Source organism: Podarcis raffonei, chromosome 12 (genome assembly GCF_027172205.1).
Source record: "Podarcis raffonei isolate rPodRaf1 chromosome 12, rPodRaf1.pri, whole genome shotgun sequence".
NCBI classification, from domain to species: domain Eukaryota; kingdom Metazoa; phylum Chordata; class Lepidosauria; order Squamata; family Lacertidae; genus Podarcis; species Podarcis raffonei.
Window position 1 is genome coordinate 47394222 of NC_070613.1, and position 22327 is coordinate 47416548.

Consider the following 22327-nt stretch of genomic DNA (forward strand, 5'->3'; position numbering starts at 1 on the left):
AGAAATCGTGCTCCATTAGCTAAAGTGGTGCTTCAGGTTAAGAACAGTTTCAGGTTAAGTACGGACTTCTGGAACGAATTATGTACTTAACCCCGAGGTACCACTGTACAAGCTTTCCTATTGCTTGGTTTTGGTCATTTAAGACATTTTCAAGTTCATTTAAGAACAGATTAAGAAGCCTTGCTTAACTCCCTTTGACACGAGGAAATCCTGGGTGAGCTGTCCGTGATTGCCACATCTAATCTGTAAAAGACTTACTATGCAAACCTTCATGAGATAGAAAAGTCTTTTATCATCAGCAGGAATGTCATCCAGGTTCTGCCATAGCTTAACCCTGGAGATGGAACTCGGAAGCTGCCTTTTGATCCATAAAGACAGTAAAAATTATATTGATTATATTGAATCGAGCTGTTCTTTCTAAATGCAACTTGAGAGTCAGCGAGTAGATTCTTGAACTAAAAAAAAAATTGAGTTCATCGTACCTAGTATATGGTGTCCCCATAATAGATAACAAGATAATGGATGTAAAGTTTCCTGGATCATTGACCTGGCCATTTCTGAAGATGGGTACTATTGTTGCATTCTCCTAACTAGAAGAAATCATCCCAGAGCTTTGTTTGTAGCAAAAAGGGCAGCCAATAATGGTGATTTAGTTTAATAAGCTCAACAGGGCTACAATATATCCCTAGAGCCTTCCCAGCCGTAAGCTTATTTGCTTATAGAAATAACTTTATAGTAACAAGGTTCCACTTTGGTATGCCTACAAATACAGCATCAGATGCAAGTCCATCTGGGGCCATAATGATGTGTATAAATAAAATGTTCCTCCCAGACCTGTTCTAAAATATCACGGTTTGGGGCTTGAGATCAAGAGCACAGAGCTTCTGAAACCAGCTGCCAAAAGGTTCTTGAAGCATTCTTGAGATAAGCATTTAGAAGCAGTGACTCCGAGTAAAGTTAGCTGTGACAGTTTTGAGCAAAACAGCAATGCCTTATATTCTTCTTTGAGCTGAAAACAACTAGGGGGAGGATAACTTCATCTGGATAGGTAAAGGTAAAGGGACCCCTGAAGATTAGGTCCAGTCGTGGCTGACTCTGGGGTTGCGGCGCTCATCTCGCTTTATTGGCCAAGGGAACAGAGGAGGACCCCCAAATTGTAGTTCAAGGGATAGTGATGTTATAGTTTAAATGAAGAACAAAAGATTAATAATCTATTCCAGGATTGTGCTGTCCAAAACATCTGGAGGGCACAAGGTTGGCAGTGGCTGCCCTTGATAAAGCGAGCTTTCATGAATTTGCCTACTCTTTCTTTTTTCTGTATTGAAGGAGAATTATCTGTCTTGAACCATTCAGTCTCCTGCAGTGCTTTACTTTCTCCATATTCTTATTGACAGCTTCCCACCTTCATTTAGGCAAGATTTTTCCCAAACTCAGTGCTTAGGCCTGGAGGTGGCATTATACACCCATCCCATATTAGTTAGTAGATTTCTATTCTGTTCTTCAGGCCTGAAGCCTACCAGAGCTAGGCTACTCTTTTGTTTCAGCCTAAAAGTTCCTCCATCTTTGCCATTTGAGAAGGATAGCAAGAATAAGTGGCAAGTCTATGGAGAGTCACCCACAGCTGCTTGCTGTAAAATGATAGATTAGATTAGTTAAGAGGATGCTTCTAAAGGGGTTTGAGATATGTTTGCTAAGTCTGCTAGTAAATCTTTGATTTCATGTATACAAACAGGAGTTGCAATGTCCAATAGATGAATATCATGGTGAAACCAAGTTGAGAAGGGTTAAACATAATGAGCTAGAGGAGCATAATATTTAGAAGAATCTGTTGTTATTATTATTAATTCCATTTCTATGCTACTTTATAATTTTAAGGAAAAAATCTCAAAGTGGTTTACAACACATTCAAACATCAAATAAAACAATCCAGAATAGAACACTACTGAGGAAAGTCAAATATAAAATATACATTCAGAGCCACATAATTAACAGGAAACTAAAATTTTATCTTAAGATTTCATAATAAAACATTATGAAGGAGGTCAACTACAGGATGCACATTTAATGCAGCAAAATTTGTAAAATGCATGTTTACAATACTTCAAGGACCGCCTCTTCCAATATGAACCAACCCAAATTCTGTGATATTCATCTGAGGCCCTTCACTGTTTGCCTCCTCCGTGAGATGTCCAAAGGGCCACAACACAAGAATGGGCCTTTTCTGTGGTGGCTCCCGCTGCACTAGTTGGACTCTTTGTGCTGGATCCTGCTCCCATGGCTGTTTAGTTGAATCTGGCCCAATAGCTCCTGAAAACCACCCCCAGCTTCACTAGAATCTCCCACTTCAATGGCAAAGGGAGAACTGCATGGAGATTGGTGTGGGATATGACTAATGTATCCCCTGACCTTCTTGAGTAAAATGCAGAGGTGTTTAGATATGATCCATGTGGAGAATGGTGAAGTGTGAAAGTACTATGATTTCTACAGATAACATTTTCATCCATCTTCTCCAAGAATGAAGTTGCAGGGGGAGGTGAGAGAGAACATTTTCAATATTCTGGGAAGGCTGAATTTTCATTTGAGACCCCAGTGCTTTCTCTTCTCAGTTAGGTTTTGACAATGTTGATGTGGCAATCTCCCCACTTGCTTGCAAAAAAAAGAAGGACCTAGTGTAAGGTTCGTGATTGTCTAACAACTCCAGCCCTATCAATGTAAGACTAGAGATTACTTTGCTGACTTCTGGTTTTTAATGCTAAACACTTGCTGGGTAGAATGTGGCCCCGGCCTGGTGTAACGCTCTCTCACAAGAGACCAGGGCCCTGCAAGTTTTGACATCCTTCTGCAGGGCCTGCAAGACGGAGCTGTTCCACCAGGCCTTTGGTCAGGGTTCAGTCTGACTCATTTTCTCTTTGTAGAAGAACAAGTGCAAAGGAGGTTTCCCAGCCCACTCACAGGTCCTTATAATATCAGTGGAAACAGTTGGTCCTGGCGAATATTAACCACTTGCAATTTTAACCTGAGGATTGTCATTTGTCCAGTTTTAACTTTAACTTTAATTTATTTGAATTAATTTTGGGATGCATTTTTAATTGATTGATTGCTTGTTTTTATGCATATTGTATTATGTATATGATGTTAGCTGCTCTGAGCTGGGCTCCTGCCGGGGAGGGTGGGGTACAAATGAAATTTTATTTTTATTTTTATTACTAATCATTATGTCCTAATAATCACTTTTTTGTGTGATTGTCTTTTCCACCCCCAGCTGAGAACATCCCTTGGTAAGGGCAGGGCATTTCTCCGTTACTCCTTAGTACACCAAAGGCTTGCAGACACTTTGCAGCAGTGTTTTATGAATACCAAAGTAACAAGGTAAATGTTGCTGTTGTTTTGTTCAACATTTATAGGATGTCTACCAAATGGTACAGCGGTTTTATAACAACTGTCTCTGTTAGTAGCTTTGCATTCTGCTAAGAAAACCGAGAAGGTGAAAAGAGGAAAAGGGAATTGCAACGGTGGGGATGGGAAGTGGTGAACCATTAACAGGAACCACCAAGTGTGTGGTTTTAATTGGCCAGTGGCCAGGGACTTTTGAGAAAATCATTTGGTTATCCGTTTTATTGTAGCAGTGATTACAGATGTGAGAATGACTTATTCCTCTAAATGCCTGCTTTAGAAAAGGATATAAAGTCTTTTTAAAATGCTACAAACTTTGGCGGCTGTGGTGATCACACAGGGTCCCCGGACATTTAACGGTCTATTGATCCCTGTGCCACCACTGTGCTCGCTTCCCCGCTGCCATCAACTAGTTACTCTCTGGTAAAACACTGAGTCCAGACAGTTGTTAAAAGTGAACCAAACAAACAAGTTTATTTTATAAACATTAACAAGTTTATGGTTTCTCAGATATTATTTCTGTCAGTATCTTAACTTTAGTTTCTTTACCGGCCTATACCTTCCTAATACCTTCTGACTGATTTATTTTTTTTTAAAGATGTTTATTAAAATTTTACAAAACGTACATCACATATACCAAAACAAAAACAAATCAACAGACAAAAAATAACAAGAAAAAGAAAGAAAATTCCACTTTCAAATTTCAAAGTTCCATATCCCTCTTTCCTGACCTCCTCACATCTCCCTTTTTTGTATTCCTCTTTACTCCGTCAGATTCAGCAAATTCTAACCCATTTCCAACCTCGTTTATAATTATGTATTTCCACTTATTATGTCTCTAATTTCCCTTATCTTGATCCTTTACTCCACCTCATATACTTTGACATAATATTATTCTAGTCATACCCCTTCCTTATTAAAATTCTTCTTTTCATAACTCTTTTAACTATGTCCCGAATGCCATGTCCCACATCATTTTAACACTCAAACATTTTACAATATTTTTGTAGATAGTCCTTAAACTTTTTCCAATCCTCTTCCATCAATTCTTCTCCCTGGTCACGGATTCTGCCGGTCATTTCTGCCATCTCCATATAGTCGATCACTTGCATCTGCCACTCTTCCACGGTGGGTAGATCTTGTGTCTTCCAATACTTGGCAAGAAGTATTCTTGCTGCTGTTGTTGCGTACATAAAAAATGTTCTATCTTTCTTTGGCACCAGTTGGCCGACTATGCCCAAAAGGAAGGCCTCTGGTTTCTTAGGAAAGGTAAATTTCAATACCTTCTTCAGTTCATTATATATCATTTGCCAGTAAGCCTTAACCTTTGGGCACGTCCACCAAAGATGAAAGAATGTTCCCTCAGCTTCTTTACATTTCCAGCACTTATTATCAGGCAGGTGATAAATTTTTGCAAGCTTGACTGGGGTCATGTACCACCTGTAAATCATTTTCATAATATTCTCCTTTAAGGCATTACATGCCGTAAACTTCATACCGGTGGTCCACAACTGCTCCCAGTCAGCAAACATAATGTTATGACCTATGTCCTGCGCCCATTTAATCATCGCTGATTTGACTGACTGATTATCTCAACTGTTTGACTGACTTCTCTTATCAAATTCTCTCACTCTCTCACATCAGACTAGCCAACCCACAGACTTAACCTCTCTGTCTCTTCTAACTCCAGACTGTCTTCTCAACCACCCTAACTCTTAACGCTAACTCCTCCCCTTGGGTTCCCATTGGTTAGTCATATTACAATTAGTTAACCCTTTGCTTATGAACCCATCATGATGTCACACACCTAGGAGGGCAAACACCACAGAGGCCAACACCTATTACGTCAGGTGCATGAGGAAGTCATCGTGAACTAGATGAAATTGTCTCTAACATAACACAAGCCCTTCTGGATCTGACCCCCTATCTAGTCCAGGGTTCTGTGTCCCCCAGTGGCCTCTGATGCTAGAGGGAGTGTACAGCCGTCATGACAAATAGGCATTGATAGCTTAGACCTTCATGAATTTGTCTACCCCCCAACCCTTTAGAGCTATTTAAGTTGCTGGCCATCATCACAACTTGCAAAAGTAAACAAACCTCATGACGCAATCCATTTTAGAACTGTCTCCTGCTTTAAAAAAATCTGAGCTTCACTCAACTGATTAATTTATTTAATTTGCATACAGAACAATGTTGTTTAGTCATTTAGTCGTGTCCAACTCTTCGTGACCCCATGGACCAGAGCACACCAGGCACTCCTGTCTTCCACTGCCTCCCGCAGTTTGGTCAAACTCATGCTGGTAGCTTCGAGAACACTGTCCAACCATCTCGTCCTCTGTCGTCCCCTTCTCCTTGTGCCCTCCATCTTTTCCAACATCAGGGTCTTTTCCAGGGAGTCTTCTCTTCTCATGAGGTGGCCAAAGTATTGGAGCCTCAGCTTCAGGATCTGTCCTTCCAGGGAGAACTCAGGGCTAAAAGGGGTGTTCCTTTTTTGGTGATGTATTGCAGCAAGTGGGCACCATCTTATTAGTGACATTAAGACCATTTAACAATTTGTTTGTTTGTTTGTTTTTTAACGTGCTTCCCAGTTTAAATTGATGACTCTAACTAGCCAGTTAATTGACTGAGAGTTGTTAGTTGTTTTCGTATCGCACAGATTGGGGCATCTTTATTGGTGTGAGCGTGTCGTTGGGGAGGTATTTCCTAATGGGTGGGGGGAGTAAAATTTGCATCTAGTTTTAAAGAGCTGATCTTGGACACATTCACTGCTCCTTTGCAACGGTGAAATGTCCTTCAAAACATCTGTTGCGGTTACATTTTTATAGCCCCTAGTAACTAAAGATGTCAATCCTGAAAAGAATATTGATATCTCTCAAATATTGTTGCGGGATGCAAGGGGGAAAGACTGTCTCTGCGTACCCTAAATGTCAGCCAGGGGAATGAAGTAAACAGAATGTGTGAAATATGTGGGGCGTGCAAGCAAGTGTGCTGCATACAGTCTAAATGTCTTCCATTAAGCCTGTGATGGGTCCTGGCTTGGTTGATCTCCAGCCAGCTTCCAGGTGCGCAGGAGGGTGACTCGCTGGTGGGATCCTTGTCAGTGGGAGCCAATAGAAAACCCCCAAACACAACATTCCAAGGATGGGGTGGGGTTAAGCCAGGCCAGGATCTGCTGGTCCTGAGGCAGTCTCACTGCTGTTGTGCGATCCAGGACCAATCATACTGCTCCTGCCCCTTCTGCCATGAATGCAAGGGTTACAGATGCAGTCGTGGCCCCTCTGTTCCACAGAGTGGAGGGAGAAGTTAGGATTTCACCTGAAGTCTCCTCCATCCTTTTCACTGGGACTTCATTTCAACTCGTTTTGTAGAATTGTATGCTGTGTACTCATGCAAGGATTCCCTGTGGAGCAGCTCTTTCATTTGTGGTAGAACAGCTGTGATGAAAATGGAACCATGCAGCATTTTGGGGAAATACATAATCAACAATGCAGTAGTCCTGATATTCTCTTGCAACTTGTTGACGATTATCGATAGGAGCTTTTGCTTACTTACTGCAATCCTTGTTTCTTTAGTGACTGGTACTATGCAAGAAGTCCCTTCCTGAATTCAAAAATGAGCTCTGATATTGTCGGTCACCTCTACGAACTCACAGAGGTTCAGTTTGATCTGGTGTCTAGAGGCTATGACTTAGACTCGGCATGGCCCTCGTTTGCCAGGTAATACAAACCAGCTGCTAAGGTGGAAACATTTCTATAATTTGTATGCTTTTGTCAGGGGACTGCCATCAGAACAGGGAAGCGAGGCAGCCCCTCTCTGTTCCATTATTGTATGTACAAATTTGATGCTTTGATGGTGTAGTCTAGGAAGTTTTCTTGTTTTGTTGGAACAGAGGGGAAGAAGGTCCATGTATAGTGCTGCTAGGCAGAAAGCAGCACCTCACATTGTAACTGGGGGTGATAATGCCAAGCCAGAGCAAATGGAGGGATGTGCTTTTAGCAGATAATTTCAGAGAGGAAGCTGTTCAAAATATGTGCATGGTGGCGGTGGTGGTTTCTTACTTTCTAAAATAATTAAAACCCTCTTCCATTTGCAGGAGAACATTGCCTTCATTTGGCTCCTCAGCTTACCAGTGGAGGCCTCCAAGCCGCACTTCAAGCATGAGTAGTTTGGTGAGCAGCTATTTGCAGGTAATTATATTGACAAATGACTACATGTGCAACTGTGGCGATCACACAGGGTCCCCGGACGTTTGATGGTCTATTGATCCCTGTGCCACCACTGTGATTGCCTCTTCGCTGCCACCAACCCATTTCTCTTGGGTACACACGGAGTCCAGACAGTTGTTAACATTAACAAATAATCAAGTTTATTTTTATAGGCATGAACAAGTTTATGGTTTCAGTTATTTTTTCTTGTCAGTTACTTAAATCTTAGTTCCTTTAATGTCCTATACATCCCTAACAACTTCAAACTGATTATCCCAACTAACTATCTGACTCCACCTAACAATTCCTCTCACTCCCACACAACACAACACAACTCGACTAACCCACAGACTTATCCTCCCTCTTCCTTCTCCAACTCCCCAACTCTCAACTAACTTCCACACAACACCGACTCTAACTCTAACTCCTCCTATCAGTTTCTCTCTCCCCAATCACATCACACTCATTTAACCCTTTCCTTATGACCCACCTAGGAGGCAAACGCCACAGCAACATTTCCTTATAAGATGAGCAATAGTGCTACTGTTAGTCTTCCTTATGTGTAATGACCCCTTACCATTAGACTGAACATATGAAGGGGAAATTACGGTAGAATCCACTTGATGTTATTTTTCTAATTGGTAACCTGAGAGGAACTCACTCTGTGTTCCTCATTTAGCTGCATGCCATTGTAACTTGATGCAAATAATAGCGCTACTGTTTTGGTTTAATTGTATATTGTGATGATTTCCCAGCCAGAGGCTTCTTCATACTAATCTGAGGTGGATTCCAAATGCTGAATATACTATATGTACCAAAGAGGCATCTCTTCTTCTAACTAAAACCATTTTTCTTCTGATTTTCTTAGACCCAAGAGATTCCCTCCAGCCCCAATGGGAATAGCTTTTTAACTGCTGAGCCTCTTGAGGGCCTTGATGAGCTACACGTGGAGCTGGACCAGGCAGAACTGCGGCAGAAAGAACTGCAGGATCGGATCCAGCATCTAGAAAAGGAAAACCAGGAGCTCCAGGCGGCCATCAGCTTTGAGAAGCAGCAAGCGCAAACAGAAAGAGAGAAGAGCAGGAATATCAGCGAGGAGAACTCCAGGCTAACGAAAATGCTGGGGGAGGTGGAGAAACAGCGTGAGATCTCCCACTGCACTCAGGACACCATTCAGGACCTGCAGAAGTGCCTGCAGACATTAGAACTGAATGCAGTTGAGAAGCAAAAAGAATACTGTGCAAGGCTGGAGGAACTGGAGTCTGGGAAAAAGGATTCTGACTCAAAGCTTCTTCTCTCGAACCAAGAGCTGGAAGCTGCAAGGGCTTTGGTGTCCACGAAGGATGTCCACATCAGTGAGCTTCTGGCCAAATTGCAGTCAGGAGAGCAGAAGAATGAAGAGCTTGTTGCCAAAGCCAATGCTCTAATGAATGAAAAGGCACAACAAGCCACCAGTCAGTTTGAGTCTGCACTGAAGATTGAGGATTTGCTGAAGAAGCTTAATGAAGCGGAAGAGGCAAAGGCCAATGCTGAGGAGTTAAATAATAAACACCTTTCTCTGCTTAAGATCGCAGAAGAGCAACTCCAGTTAAAGGAGGAGGCACAGAAAGAGTTTGAATCGAAACTGACAAACCTCACTGTCAACTGCAAGGAAGAATCTGAAAAACTTTGTGGTGATCTGGAAACTATGGCAACTAAAATGGCAGACCTTCAGAAGGCATTAACAGCAAAGGGCAATGAGGTGGCTGATCTTCAACTCCAGTTGAAAGGTTTGTTGGATTCCATAAAATCCTTGGAAAAAAGCCTTGAAGAGGAAAAGAAAGAGAAGACAAAACTTGAGGGTTTGGTCACTCTTACAAAAACAACAATGGAAGAAAAAGTAAAGAACACGATGGAGCAACTTGGGCTTAGGGAAATTCAGCTTTCAAAACTAAGTCAAACAGTGAAGAGCTTAGAAGAGCAAAAGAGAGAACTTATTTCTGAAAGAGAGCATCTCAGAGAAACAATAGAAAGAATGGAGGAACAGGCCACAGAACAAAGCTCCTCACTGAGAATGATCTCTGAAGGAAACGAGAAGCTCAAGTCTCAGAATGCAAAGCTGCAGCAAACCAATCAGAAGCTAGAAGCGAAGCAAAGAGAGTTGGATGCTTCTCAATCTTCTCTGGAGGCTGAGGTTGCCAGACTGAGAGCCTCCGAGAAACAGCTCCAAAGCCAGATTGAAGATTCTGTGGTGTCCGTGGATGAAAAGGAGAAGAAACTCCGGGGACAGAACAAGCTGCTGGATGAAAACCTGCAGAATGCCACAAGGCAAAACCAAGTTCTGGGAGAAAAGCTGGGTGCCCTGCAGGCTGATTACCAAGAACTGAAAAAAAGTGAAGAAGCTGCTAAAGAATCCTTAGCTGTGCTGCAGACAGAGCTCCAGAACACCAAAGAGCATGGCCTGCAGGTGGAAAAGAGCCTGTCCTCCTCAAGGGAATATGAAGGATCTCTGAAGTTGCAGCTCAAAGAGAAAGAGGAAGCATTACAAGACTTGGAGAGCCAGTGCAAGGAGCTACAAGGACAGTCGGAGAGGTGCAGGGAAAAGATGGAAGCCCTGGAGGCAGAAAAGGCAAAAGCAGAAAAAACCTGCCTCCATCAGACAAAGGTGATTGAGTCCCTTGTTTCTGAGAAGGCTTCTGTGGAGAATGCCCAGTTGGAACAGGCATCTTGTCAGGAGAGAGAAGCCAAAGAACTGGCTTCAAGACTGGCCCTTTCGGAGGAACAGTTGCGTCTCAACCAGGCAGAGGTGTTGAGACTTCAGGAGGAAATGGTGGACCTTCAAGCCAAGCTTCGACAGGCAGCAGCAGAGCAGCAGAAGCTGCAGGAAGAGTTGGATGTTGGAAGGGCTGTTCTGAGCGAGCAAAAGACCCTGGCCCAGCAACTGAAAGAGCAAGGCGAAGTCCTCAACAGAAAGCACGTGAAGGAAATGCTTCAGTGTCGCCAACGAGAGGAAGTGCTGCAAAAGAAGAGGGACCAGGAAGCCCAGCAGAAGGTGGAGCTGGAGGAGAACATGCTGAGCCTCACAGAGGAGCTGTCCAAGGCCAAGCAGTATTTGGAAGCAGTTAATGCAGAAAACGTGGAGATCAAAGACCTCCTCCACAGGACCAACACAGACATGGCTGAGCTTGGCATTCAGATCTGCAGTCTGACATCTGAAAAGGCAGAGGCAGAAGAGAAACTGTCCCAGCTCATGGAGGAACTCAGAACTGCCAAGGATAAAGCCACCAGAGAACGTGAGGAGCTTCAGCTTGATCTCTCAAGACTCACTCAGGAGAAACAGGAATTGGAAAGCAAACTGGAAGAGTCTAGGGTTTGCAACGCAGCTCTCCCTAGCCTGCAAACTCAGCTGGAGATGGCAGAGAAGCATCACCAGAAGCTGCAAGAGACCAGCAAAGAGGAGCTGTCTGCAGTCAAGTTTCAACTGAGCACAGAAATCATAAACCACCAAACAAAACTTAAGGTAAATTAACGTAAACAAGTCCTCGTTGCTAAAATAAGACCCTGCACACACTTTCCTGAGAATGCATCCTGTTGATTTCAGAAGCACTTCTGATTAGACCTGTGTAATGGTTGTATTGGGATGCAGGTGGCGCTGTAGGTTAAACCACAGAGCCTCGGACTTGCTGATCAGAAGGTCGGCGGTTCAAATCCCCATGACAGGGTGAGCTCCTGTTGCTCAGTCCCTGCTCCTGCCCACCTAGCAGTTTGAAAGTACGTCAAAGTGCAAGTAGATAAATAGGTACCACTCCGACGGGAAGGTAAACAGCGTTTCTGTGCGCTGCTCTGGTTCGCCAGAAGCAGCTTAGTCATGCTGGCCACATGACCCGGAAGCTGTACGCCGGCTCCCTCGGCCAATAAAGCGAGATGAGCGCCGCAACCCCAGAGTCAGCCATGACTGGACCTAATGGTCAGGGGTCCCTTTACCTTTAATGGTTGTATTATAGTGTCGTGGTTATGAGAATCCTCCTCAAATGAAGAATTAAAAGCATTGAAAACTTGCAATCCAAATTTGTCGCCGCCGCCGCCCAGGCACTGTGGAATGGCAGAGCTACTGCTGCATCTGTAGCCTGGCCACTCACAGCAGTTCAATTTGGGGTGGTAGGCAGATTGGGCCCAATCCCTGTGCCAGATCCAAGCTGGCACAGCGACTGGGCCTGAGGTATGTAGAATAGTGGGGAGGGGAAATGCTTCTCTCACCAGGTATCCCTGCATATTGGCCCCACCACCTCCACCCCTGGTGTCTGCACATTTAGCATGAAGGCCTGGAAAGGACTTCACAGCATGTTTTGGCAGAATCTGTCTAAACGCCTCCCCCATTATCAACCCTTGTCTTCTCAGCGTTCCTGATCGCGACCTGGGTATCAAAGCATATTCAGCAGAGCATCCTTAGAAGCTCAGTTTGACACCCCCTCTAAAACACACACACACACACACACACACATTCTTTTGAATACTTAAAAAGTGTGATCGTTAACCTCAGATTTATTAAAGCATGTGGCTTTAAGGAGAGGAGGAACCATGTAACTCTTTGTTTTGACAAACGGATAACTTCTCTTTAAAAATAATAATAATCAACGCCGATGTGTGTTTTATGGGTCCTGCCAGGCTCTCAGTGAAGACTGCGAAAAATTAAAGCGGGAAGTTGAAGAGCAAAGCCAGGAAGCACATGTCGCAAAGGAAGCACTCAAAGAACTGCAGGTTGGTCCGTGATCTGATTGAAATAAGAAACTCACTGAAACAACTCTCTCTCTCTAAGGCTGACAGTGTGCTTCAATGGTGAATATGCACTGACACTTAACAGACAGGAACCTGAATACAGCAAAAGTGGGTAGGGTGAAACTACGGCCAAGATACAGAGATGCAAGCCAGCATGTTCTGTGCTTGCATACATATTTTTTAAAAACAAATAATATGCCCTTGAACCCTGTTTTCAAGCTGCATAAAACTTGGCATATCATCTCCCTTATGCATATAGATCACCCTGTAACATCACCAGGCTCTGATCTGGTGGAACGCTCTGCCACAAGAGACTAGGGCCCTGCGGGACTTGACATCTTTCCACAGGGCCTGCAAGACAGAGCTGTTCCGCCAAGCCTTTGGCCAGGGCACAGCCTGTCTCCCTCCTTTGGCAATCCTCACAGAACTCTACCCAATGGTTGCCATCAATTTGATTTGAAGTATTATTTTTTTTATGAAATGATTTTAAAATGTTGTCTTATTTTATTGTTGTTAGCCGCCCTGAGCCCGGCTTCGGCTGGGGAGGGCGGGATATAAATAATAATAATAATAATAATAATAATAATAATAATAATAATAATAATAGTTGTTGTTGTTATTTATCACCCTGCCATCACCCCAGGGTCCAGCTGATTTCCTTTTGCCCTCTGGTTGAAACAGGTGCCCAAACACTGGAAAATCAGACTGGAAAATCAGACTGCAGCACGAATATAGCCATCTGGATTTTAGCTTTCCAAACTCAACCCATTGAGTTTTTAGTTTGTGTTTTAATTGTGTTTTGACTCTTTTTGTACACTTGATTGCAGCTAAAAGGGCAAAAAGCAACGTTTTTACAAGTGTGTTGTTGTTTTTAAGAATTGTTATAGTTTTTATCGTTTTATATTGTGTTGAATGTATTTTTAAAATTGCTTTATCAGTTCATAAAACCATAACAATTCTTTAAAATAAAACTTGGAAAAACATGTTGCTCCGTCATGGGGTGTCCATTAGTTTGCATTCTACCTATAGCCCTTGGATTACACAGCATTTCTGCTTCCACTGTTGGTGATTTCTGAGCTGTGGTTACTTAGATACAGCTTTTGCTAGCCATTTGGGGAAAAGACAGGAAAATTGTTACTTAGAAAATCTATAAGGCTTTGGTGATAACAAAAGGTTAACACTTTGAATATACCCTGCAACCACATCCATGCAGATCTCAGCAAATTTATTAAAGATTTTGAATGGAATCTGAAAAGCCTTCTATACATCTCTTTGTTATTTACCTTTTTTAAAATCACCTTCCTAGGCTGTGAAAAGAGATCTGTGCATGGAATTGGACCTGGCCATGGATCAGGTGACAGAGTACAAAGCAGGCCAGCAAAAAAGAGATGAGGTGGTGACACAGCTTAAAGAAGAGCTAAAAAGGTGAAAACTTTGTTTATCCTGTTTTTTTATATATAAAAAGTTTTAAATCTTGCAAAGAGAGCTGATGCAACGTAGTGACCAATAAGAGGCTAGGCTACAAATCAGAAAGTTCTCCGTTAAATCTTTTTGCCCTGAACTCACTCAGGGGCTTTAGGGAAGCTGCTATTGCTTAACCTCAACCTCACCATCATCGGTACGGGAGGATATTACTGTATTTTTCCGTGTATTACACGCCCCCCCGTATAACACGATCTCTATTTTGGGGGGCTACAATTTTAGAAAATGGAGGGAGACGGCCAAGAGTTGTTGAGCTTTTTGGGGGGGGATGCCCAAAGTTTTTGAGGTATTTGCGGGGGGGGGTTGCCAAAAAACACTCACCCGGCTGATAAACGCTGCCAGACGTTCAGAAGAAGCAACAGAGCGTCTGCCGGCGAGCTGACAACAGCCAGGAGCCAGGATTCGCACGCCCAACTGCCGCAGCGCTAGCCAATCCACAGCAGCAATCGCAGCAGACTCCATTCTCCCACCCAATCACAGCTGACAAGCTATGACTCATGCCTGCAACCAATCGCCAGCACCAGAAAAATCACTATCCGTGTATAAGACTACCCACCCCCAATTTTTATCCTTCTTTTACAGTTAAAAAAACTTTGTCTTTATATATATATATATATAAGGTTATTTTAACATATCATTCTCAACAGTAATTAAACATCCTTTTACATCTTATTCAGTGTTTTTGACTTCCATCAATCCTGTCTGAAAATTTTCCAATCTAATCTCTCAGTATGCATTTCTTACCTTCCCTATTACATTTCAAACTCATATCCAATATCTCTTTTTCTACTTTGTAACACTTCATATATTTCTCCTTACAAAACTTCTTGTAGTCCTATTAGCGTAATTTGTTGATTACAGTTGCTCTTCAAATAATTCATATATTTCCTCCAATCTTCTGTAAATCTCTGGTCCCGCAGGTTTCGAATCCTTCCTGTCATTTTGTCCAATTCTGCATAATCCATTAATTTTGTCTGCCATTCATCTTTCGTCGGAATTTCTTCTTGTTTCCATTTCTGGGCTAACAATACTCTTGCCGCAGTTGTTGCATATAAAAACAATTCAACATCTTGCTTGTTAATGTCCTGACCTATAATACCAAGTAAAAATGCTTCTGGTTTTTTTAAAACATGTATATTTCAACATCTTTTTCATCTCATTATATATCACTTCCCAGAAGTTCTTTACTTTTTTACATTCCCACCATATATGATAAAATGTTCCTTCTTTTTCTTTGCATTTCCAACATTTATTATTTGTCTTATACATTTTAGCTAATTTCACTGGTGTAATATACCATCTATACATTGTCTAATACACAGAAAAGTACGGCAATACCGATTTATCTTTCAGCATGGGTGGCAACCTCCAACCCGTGGGCCTAATTAGGCCCACCAGACATTTCCATTTGGCCCACCAGGCCATTTTTTTTTAAAAAAAGATATTTATTAAAGTTTTCAATTTTTTATACAAACAGAAAACAAACAAAAAAATTAAAAAGACATATAGTTCATAATACATACTTTTCCATAACATATTTCTCTGACCTCCTCATACCTCCCCTTCTTGTATTCCATTTCAAATTATTTGTTCAGCAAATCCTTAACTTAAAGCATTACAGCTGATAATAACACCTTATTTTCTATCCAATCATTTCTTCATATTCCTTTATACCATTACAGCTAGGAACCACTCAATTTCAATCCAGCATCATTCAACATTCCTTAATTTTACAATATTTCTGTGAGTAGTCCTTAAATTTTTTCCAATCTTCTTCTGCCGACTCTTCTCCCTGGTCACGGATTCTGCCAGTCATTTCTGCCAATCCCATACAGTCAATCAGTTTCATCTGCCATTCTTCCAGAGTGGGTACCACCAGGCCATTTTGGTCAAGTCACACTCACCTGCCCTACACCTGATGTCATAGCACTTTGAGGCCCACCTATCAGCTGATTGTCAGGACTCCAAAGTGCAATGCAGGGCTCTACATAAGCACCAACAAACAGCTGGCTGTTGGGGTTTGAGGAGACCTCAGCACAGCAACTGCTGGGATTTGCAGCACAAAGAATAAGACTCCAGGTCTAAAAAGTCTAATATATGAAAATTACATTTTTTCCCCAGATGAAAAACAAGCTCTCTGCTCCATGGCTAGCATTATTATTTTTTTGAAAACCTGCCATAGTTCTAATGATTCATTATATGCGCTTGAGAATGAAGGAAAACCAGAAACAGTGTTGTGATATAGCTGTGCTGTGTGGGAAAGACATTAATCATAGTACTAATTGAGGTATAACTGAGGTCAGGAATGGTTAAAGATTATAGATATATATATATTTAAGGGCTCAAATGGAAGTCAACAAAGCAAATGAGCAAATTCAAGACTACTGCGAGAAACTCAGCAAGACGAGAGCAGACCAAGAAAGCAACGAAAGGAAATTACTGGCTGAACTCGATGACCTAACAAGAACAAAGCAGTTCCTTGAAGAACGGTTAATTGAACTTCTCAGGTTGGTAGCTTTATCGTTAAATATTTCTAAACTGGATGGAAAAATCTTGTCTTTTGATCCCTGGCACGTTCTGCAGCAGAACTAAAGAAAAAAATTATAGTGTAGGCCTAAACAAGCAAAATCAGAAGTAGCTCTGTTGGGTTTAAAGGTAAAGGTAAAGGTACCCCTGCCCGTACGGGCTAGTCTTGCCAGACTCTAGGGTTGTGCGCCCATCTCACTCAAGAGGCCGGGGGCCAGCGCTGTCCGGAGACACTTCCGGGTCACGTGGCCAGCGTGACATCGCTGCTCTGGCGAGCCAGAGCCGCACACGGAAACGCCGTTTACCTTCCCGCTTGTAAGCGGTCCCTATTTATCTACTTGCACCTGGGGCTGCTTTCGAACTGCTAGGTTGGCAGGCGCTGGGACTGAACGACGGGAGCGCACCCCGCCGTGGGGATTCGAACCGCCGACCTTTCGATCGGCAAGCCCTAGGTGCTGAGGCTTTTGGGCCACCCGCGTCCCCTTCTGTTGGGTTTACTCCTTAGAAAGTCTGTCACTTCCAGCATTCCACAAATGACCACAATCATGATTATCCCAATATCCTAAACACCATTTTCTGTTGGGTTTACTCCTTAGAAAATGGTGTTTAGGATATTGGGATAATCATGATTGTGGTCATTTGTGGAATGCTGGAAGTGACAGACTTTCCAAACCCTTACCCACAGCTCCAAGGAAGTAAGACGTTATTTAGAAACGGTCTTTGCCTCCTTGGGCCTGCAGTGGTTCAAACTTTAGACCTTCTCCATAACTCACTATGAAGACCCACTTGCTGGATCACAGCAGTTCCTGGCAGGGCAGGAAACACTGTTACTGAGTAATGCCTTGCAGCCCCAAGGCTGTTAAAGATATGGATATGATACTGTTCTACCTTTAGAAAAGCCAGAGTTGTTACTTGAGCCCTAGGTGCTCAGGAGACATGGTGGCAGCAGCGCTGGTAGGAAGTATTCGCTGATAGGAAGTATATCAAGATATTGCAGGTTGCACCCTCACTGAGGGTTGGCACCACTGTGTGGTTGAAGGCAGCAGTTAGGGGATCCAAAAACCCTTCGGGCAATTTGCTTTTCTGTTAGCAGAGAGAATCTGTGTGTGTCCCCTTGGCTATTGCTGTTCAGTGCCTGATTTCCCCTTCCTTGGCTTGCCATAATTGAAACTTGAGTTCCAGTGGAGGGAGGGACTGCAAAAAAACATTGAAAGCAGCAATTTTGCCTTTAAACCACAAGGTGGCGCTCATGTCCCAACCTGTGGTCACCTGTTGCTTGAAATCTCTTTCACATGTAAGATTTATTTGATTTAGTATTTTTTGACATAGAATTTTAAAAACCAAAGCTCCATGTGGTTCCAGTGTGAGCGTAGAATATTGTGCAGCAGGGGCTTACCCTGCTCTTCTTAAATGCTAGTGGATTATTTGCATGGGGCTCCTCATACACATCAATGCCCTGTGGAGTTTTAGATCAACCAGTGTCTCTGATCCAGTGATCTTCTGCAGGCGATGGAAGCTCCCACGCTTCCAGTGCCCCCATTCACTCCAGTGGAGGGGGGAATACATGTGCTCATTTCTTCGTCATTTCGCCATTAATATCAAAGGTGAAACTAACTCAGGAAATCAACATAAATTGCCTACCTTCATGCAAGCTACTATTCAGTTTCCTGGCGAAATCCAGTGAAGATCAGCTCTCCAAAACTGCTATTTGCATTTCAGGGCAAGCTTTCCTTAGCAACAATGGGTGCTCCCCTCGAAATGCGAACAGCAGCTTCAGAGAGGGGTTGTCGCAGGGAAGGATAGTTAAATGTCCCCCTCCACTCCCCATGGTCCTGAGGCTGCTCAAGCTTCTCTATGCCTGCACAAAAACAGTGCAAGTTAATTGCATTTGTGCAATCCTTAATAAGTAAGGAAAAAGGGACGCAGGTGGAGCTGTGGTCTAAACCATTGAGCCTCTTGGGCTTGCCGATCCAAAGGTCGGCAGTTCGAATCGGCGCAATGGAGTGAGCTCCTGTTGCTCTGTCCCAGCTCCTGCCAACCTAGCAGTTCAAAAGCATGCCAGTACAAGTAGATGAATAGGTACCGCTGCAGCAGGAAGGTAAAAGGCATTTCCATACGCTCTGGTTTCCATCATGGCGTCCTGTTGTGCTAGAAGTGGTTTAGTCATGCTGGCCACATGACCTGGAAAGCTGTCTGTGGACAAACGCCGGCTCCCTCAGCCTGAAAGCGAGATGAGCGCCGCAACCCCATAGTCGCCTTTGACTGGACTTAAACGTCCAGGGGTCCTTTACCTTTACCTTTTTTAATATGTAAGGAATCTTCTTAAGACTAAGGCTTCTCTGAAGCTATTTTTTGTTGTTATTTAAGGGGAAAAAATGAGTAAAAAATTGCACTAATGGTAGCTCATCTATGTACAATGGTACCTCCGCTTGTGGACGGTATCTGTTCCGGAGCTCTGGTCAGATTCCAAGGTTTTCGCAATAGAAGGTGCCTGTTCTGTGCATGCGCACGGTGCGGTAGAGCGCTTCTGCACATGCGCATGGGGCGAAACCTGGAAAAACACTTATGGGTTTGCCACGTGCGTTTCCCGAAGTATACGTAAGCAGAGGTGCGCGTAAGTAGAGGTACCACTGTATTGTGAAGTGATACCTAGTGTTACATCTATACTAATTTAGCAGGAACAGTAGACCTCTGGCTCTTTGCAGCCTCTGCAAAAAATCTAGCAGTGACCATAGAAAACAGCAGTCTGGGCCATGGAAAATGCAAGCTGGAGAACCAAGCCCTAGTGCATGAGCCGCAAATCTGATCCAGCCAAACGGCTGGATCCAAAGCTCCCACAGACAACCCACAGGCCATTTTGACAGGTGGTCGAGGCCCGCCCTCTGTCAATCACCCAGCATCACCACGACATCTGGTGACTCAGTTTCAAAGGAAAGGGTCAGGAGCACACTCTGAAGTGTACTCCTGATTTGTCCTTTGCATCAAAAAGTGACCCCTTTTTAAATTCAGCACTGCTGCAGCTTGAATTTTCCAGGAAAGATGGGGCTGGTTTGGAGGGGTCCAGCTTCTGAGGACCATGGCCCACCACTGCCCTAGTGTTTCGTGAAAAAAAATGGTGGGTTTCCTATTCTAATGGTGGAGCATATCTAAGACCACCTGCTCCTAAATCTTTGCGCTGGCCAATTTGCTTGTATCACTAGCTCAACACAGCTCCAGCACGAATATGACACCAGGGTTTGTGGTGAGGCCAATAGTGCACCCCATCTGAGAAACTTTACTCATTTATGTTCTCAGTTACTTTGCATTTAGAAGAACTGGCTCCTTGCAAACTGAACCATCTTTCTTTCTGTTTCCTGTGCAACTGTGGTAGATTCTATGCAATGTAATGTTCTCTCGGCAGTGGCATCACACCTTGCTTCTTAATGATACATCTTCACCACCTATTTTGCAATTACTTCAGCACTTGTTAAGTCCTGTGGTTTGTGGGTCACACTTGACATTTTAAACCACAGAGAAATACATCCCCCCCAAACAATATCTAACACAGAAGGCCTAAAGAGATTTGAGCATGCATGTTTAATAAGTCTCCCTTTCATACATGTGTGTAGTTTTTGCTCATCTTTACAGGTTTACCCTCCCTGATTTATTCCCACTTTCCTGGAAATAAGTCCCATTGAAACTAGTGCGACTTGATTCCAAGTAAACATGCATGCGGTTGCACTTTTGTTGTTGTTGTTGTTGTTAACAAAGGTCTGAAATGGTATAAAGATGGGAGATTTCGACCTTTTTGACATTTGTAATCATTACTCGATCATAATTATGAGTCTACTTCACATGTTATCGGTACGTGTTACTAACATGCCCTGTGTTCCTACTAAAACTGTAACGTTTAAAACCATCTCACTGTAGGAACCATAATGGCCCTGGCTCTCTAGTGCTGTGGTTCATCTGTTTAAAACAAAAAAACAAAAAAACACACACTTTAAGATAACGGATTCTCACCCCAACACCATTTCACAAACTGTTTCTGACACTCTTCTCAGTTTCCAAAACTGTTTGCCATGTGGCATAGGAGGCTCTTCTTGGAGGAAAAACAAGCCTTAACCTCCCTTCAGCTTCACAGATCCTAGCCAGAGTTTTTATTAAGTAAGCTTGCAAACAGAGGTTCACAAATGTTGGCTTGATCTGCTAGCCAGGCGATTATTTGTGGCTGCCAGTGCTACCCTCCCTCCTCCTTTCAGTTCTCTGGCAGACTTTCAGATTTTCTTCATGATAAAAAGCAATAGATAACGTATTATTATTTAGATCTTATAAAAGTGAAAGATTGAAGCATAGCCAGCAACAGTAGAGGGAAATGGTCTTAAGAGGCTATGTTTTGTTTATGTGCACACCTATGGGCCGTCTTCCTTTCGTACCCACCCACATGGTCTTGCTCAATGTCATATATGGAATGCTTGCAAAAACACAAGCATGGCGTCCAACCAGAATTTTAGCTAAGAATCCATTGTATTTAAATGATATTTGCCTTAATAGGGGAGATTTGTTTTTCCTGTGATGGGCTGGGGTTAAATTATTAAAACCTAAACTCACAGATGATGAATTGTTCTTTATGCACACCTTTGAAAGAGACAAGGATGCCCTTTGGCAGAAGTCGGATGCTTTGGAATTCCAGCAGAAACTCACTGCAGCACAAAGATGGCTTGGTGATGCGGAAGTAAGCTGTTGCCTAGACTGTAAGAAAGAATTTGGCTGGATGAATCGCCGCCACCATTGCAGGTCAGTTTGTAGGGGTGACTTTTCTAAATAGTGCCATTGTAAATAGTGTCACTTGGAATTACAGCAAATTCTACCTTAATTGGCATTCATAATGCATTTGTGGTTTCTGCTTGAGAAGACTGTGGGACAAAAGCATTGTTTGTGTGTCCATCTCAATCGGGAAAAAATGACAATCCAAATTATCACTGGTCTGCTCCCCATTAATCTCTCTCCAATGTTATATAAAGGAATTACTTTATACAGGATTGTTGGTTTGGGGAATGGGTTGATATAGTTGGCCTTTCAGGCGTATATTTAACTCAGCATCCAATTACGTTACACTCAGAGTAGACCCATCAAAATGAATGGGCCTAAATTAGTCATGTCTGTTAATTTCAATGGATTTACTCAATGTTGGATAAAACACAGTGTTCTTCCATTGACTTCAAAGGGAATCCAGATTGGCAATATTATGAAGAATGTCGCTTTCTGCATGTTGGAGATTGTATCCCTTAAATGGCTTCATTTTGACATGAAGAACTCTTTGCTTTTCTCTTTTAAAATTCCATTATTTTTAGAATGTGTGGGCGCATTTTCTGCTACTACTGCTGCAACAACTATGCCATGTCAGAGCATACTGGCAAGAAGGAGCGCTGTTGCCGGGTTTGCTTTAAAAAGGCAAGTGCCATCTCAGTTGATTCTGGATCAAATGCAAGCCAAGAAGAACCACCATCAAGCCTGCTAGCCTCACCATTGTCCCTGGTCCACAGAGTTATGGGTGAGTCCTTCCTGTGTATAAATGGGATTAAATTTCTTGGAAAAGAATCTGCTGTGGACTTCAGCTCATATTCTATCATTGTGTCTGCTTTGGTACAGATGGCAGCGCTTGATGTCCAGAGAGCCAGTGTGGTGTAGCGGTTAAGAGCGATAGACTCGTAATCTGGGGAACCAGGTTCGCTTCCCCGCTCCTCCACATGCAGCTGCTGGGTGACCTTGGGCTAGTCACACTTCTTTGAAGTCTCTCAGCCCCACTCACCTCACAGAGTGTTTGTTGTGGGGGAGGAAGGGAAAGGAGAATGTTGGCCACTTTGAGACTCCTTAAAGGGAGTGAAAGGCAGGATATCAAATCCAAACTCCTCCTCCTCTTCTTCTTCTTCTTCTTCTTCTTCTTCTTCTTCTTCTTCTTCTTCTTCCTCAAGTCCCATAAGTCT

The 22327-nt window shown here is 43.0% G+C and overlaps 1 protein-coding gene across 5 annotated transcripts in view; it reads left to right on the forward strand.

The window, feature by feature from the left end:
• FYCO1 (FYVE and coiled-coil domain autophagy adaptor 1) overlaps window positions 1-22327 on the forward strand; it is a 58435-nt gene that overhangs the window by 10254 nt on the left and 25854 nt on the right. For all 5 annotated transcript variants that reach the window (XR_008332917.1, XM_053409823.1, XM_053409824.1 and 2 more), the window contains exons 5-13: window positions 3263-3369; window positions 6966-7109; window positions 7487-7580; window positions 8467-11097; window positions 12243-12335; window positions 13660-13778; window positions 16175-16342; window positions 20988-21137; window positions 21695-21894. Coding sequence is in view for 4 of the 5 variants with exons in the window: in XM_053409823.1 (XP_053265798.1) it covers window positions 3263-3369; window positions 6966-7109; window positions 7487-7580; window positions 8467-11097; window positions 12243-12335; window positions 13660-13778; window positions 16175-16342; window positions 20988-21137; window positions 21695-21894 (3706 nt within the window). In the remaining variant the exon portion in view is untranslated. The remainder of the gene's footprint in view (window positions 1-3262; window positions 3370-6965; window positions 7110-7486; window positions 7581-8466; window positions 11098-12242; window positions 12336-13659; window positions 13779-16174; window positions 16343-20987; window positions 21138-21694; window positions 21895-22327) is intronic.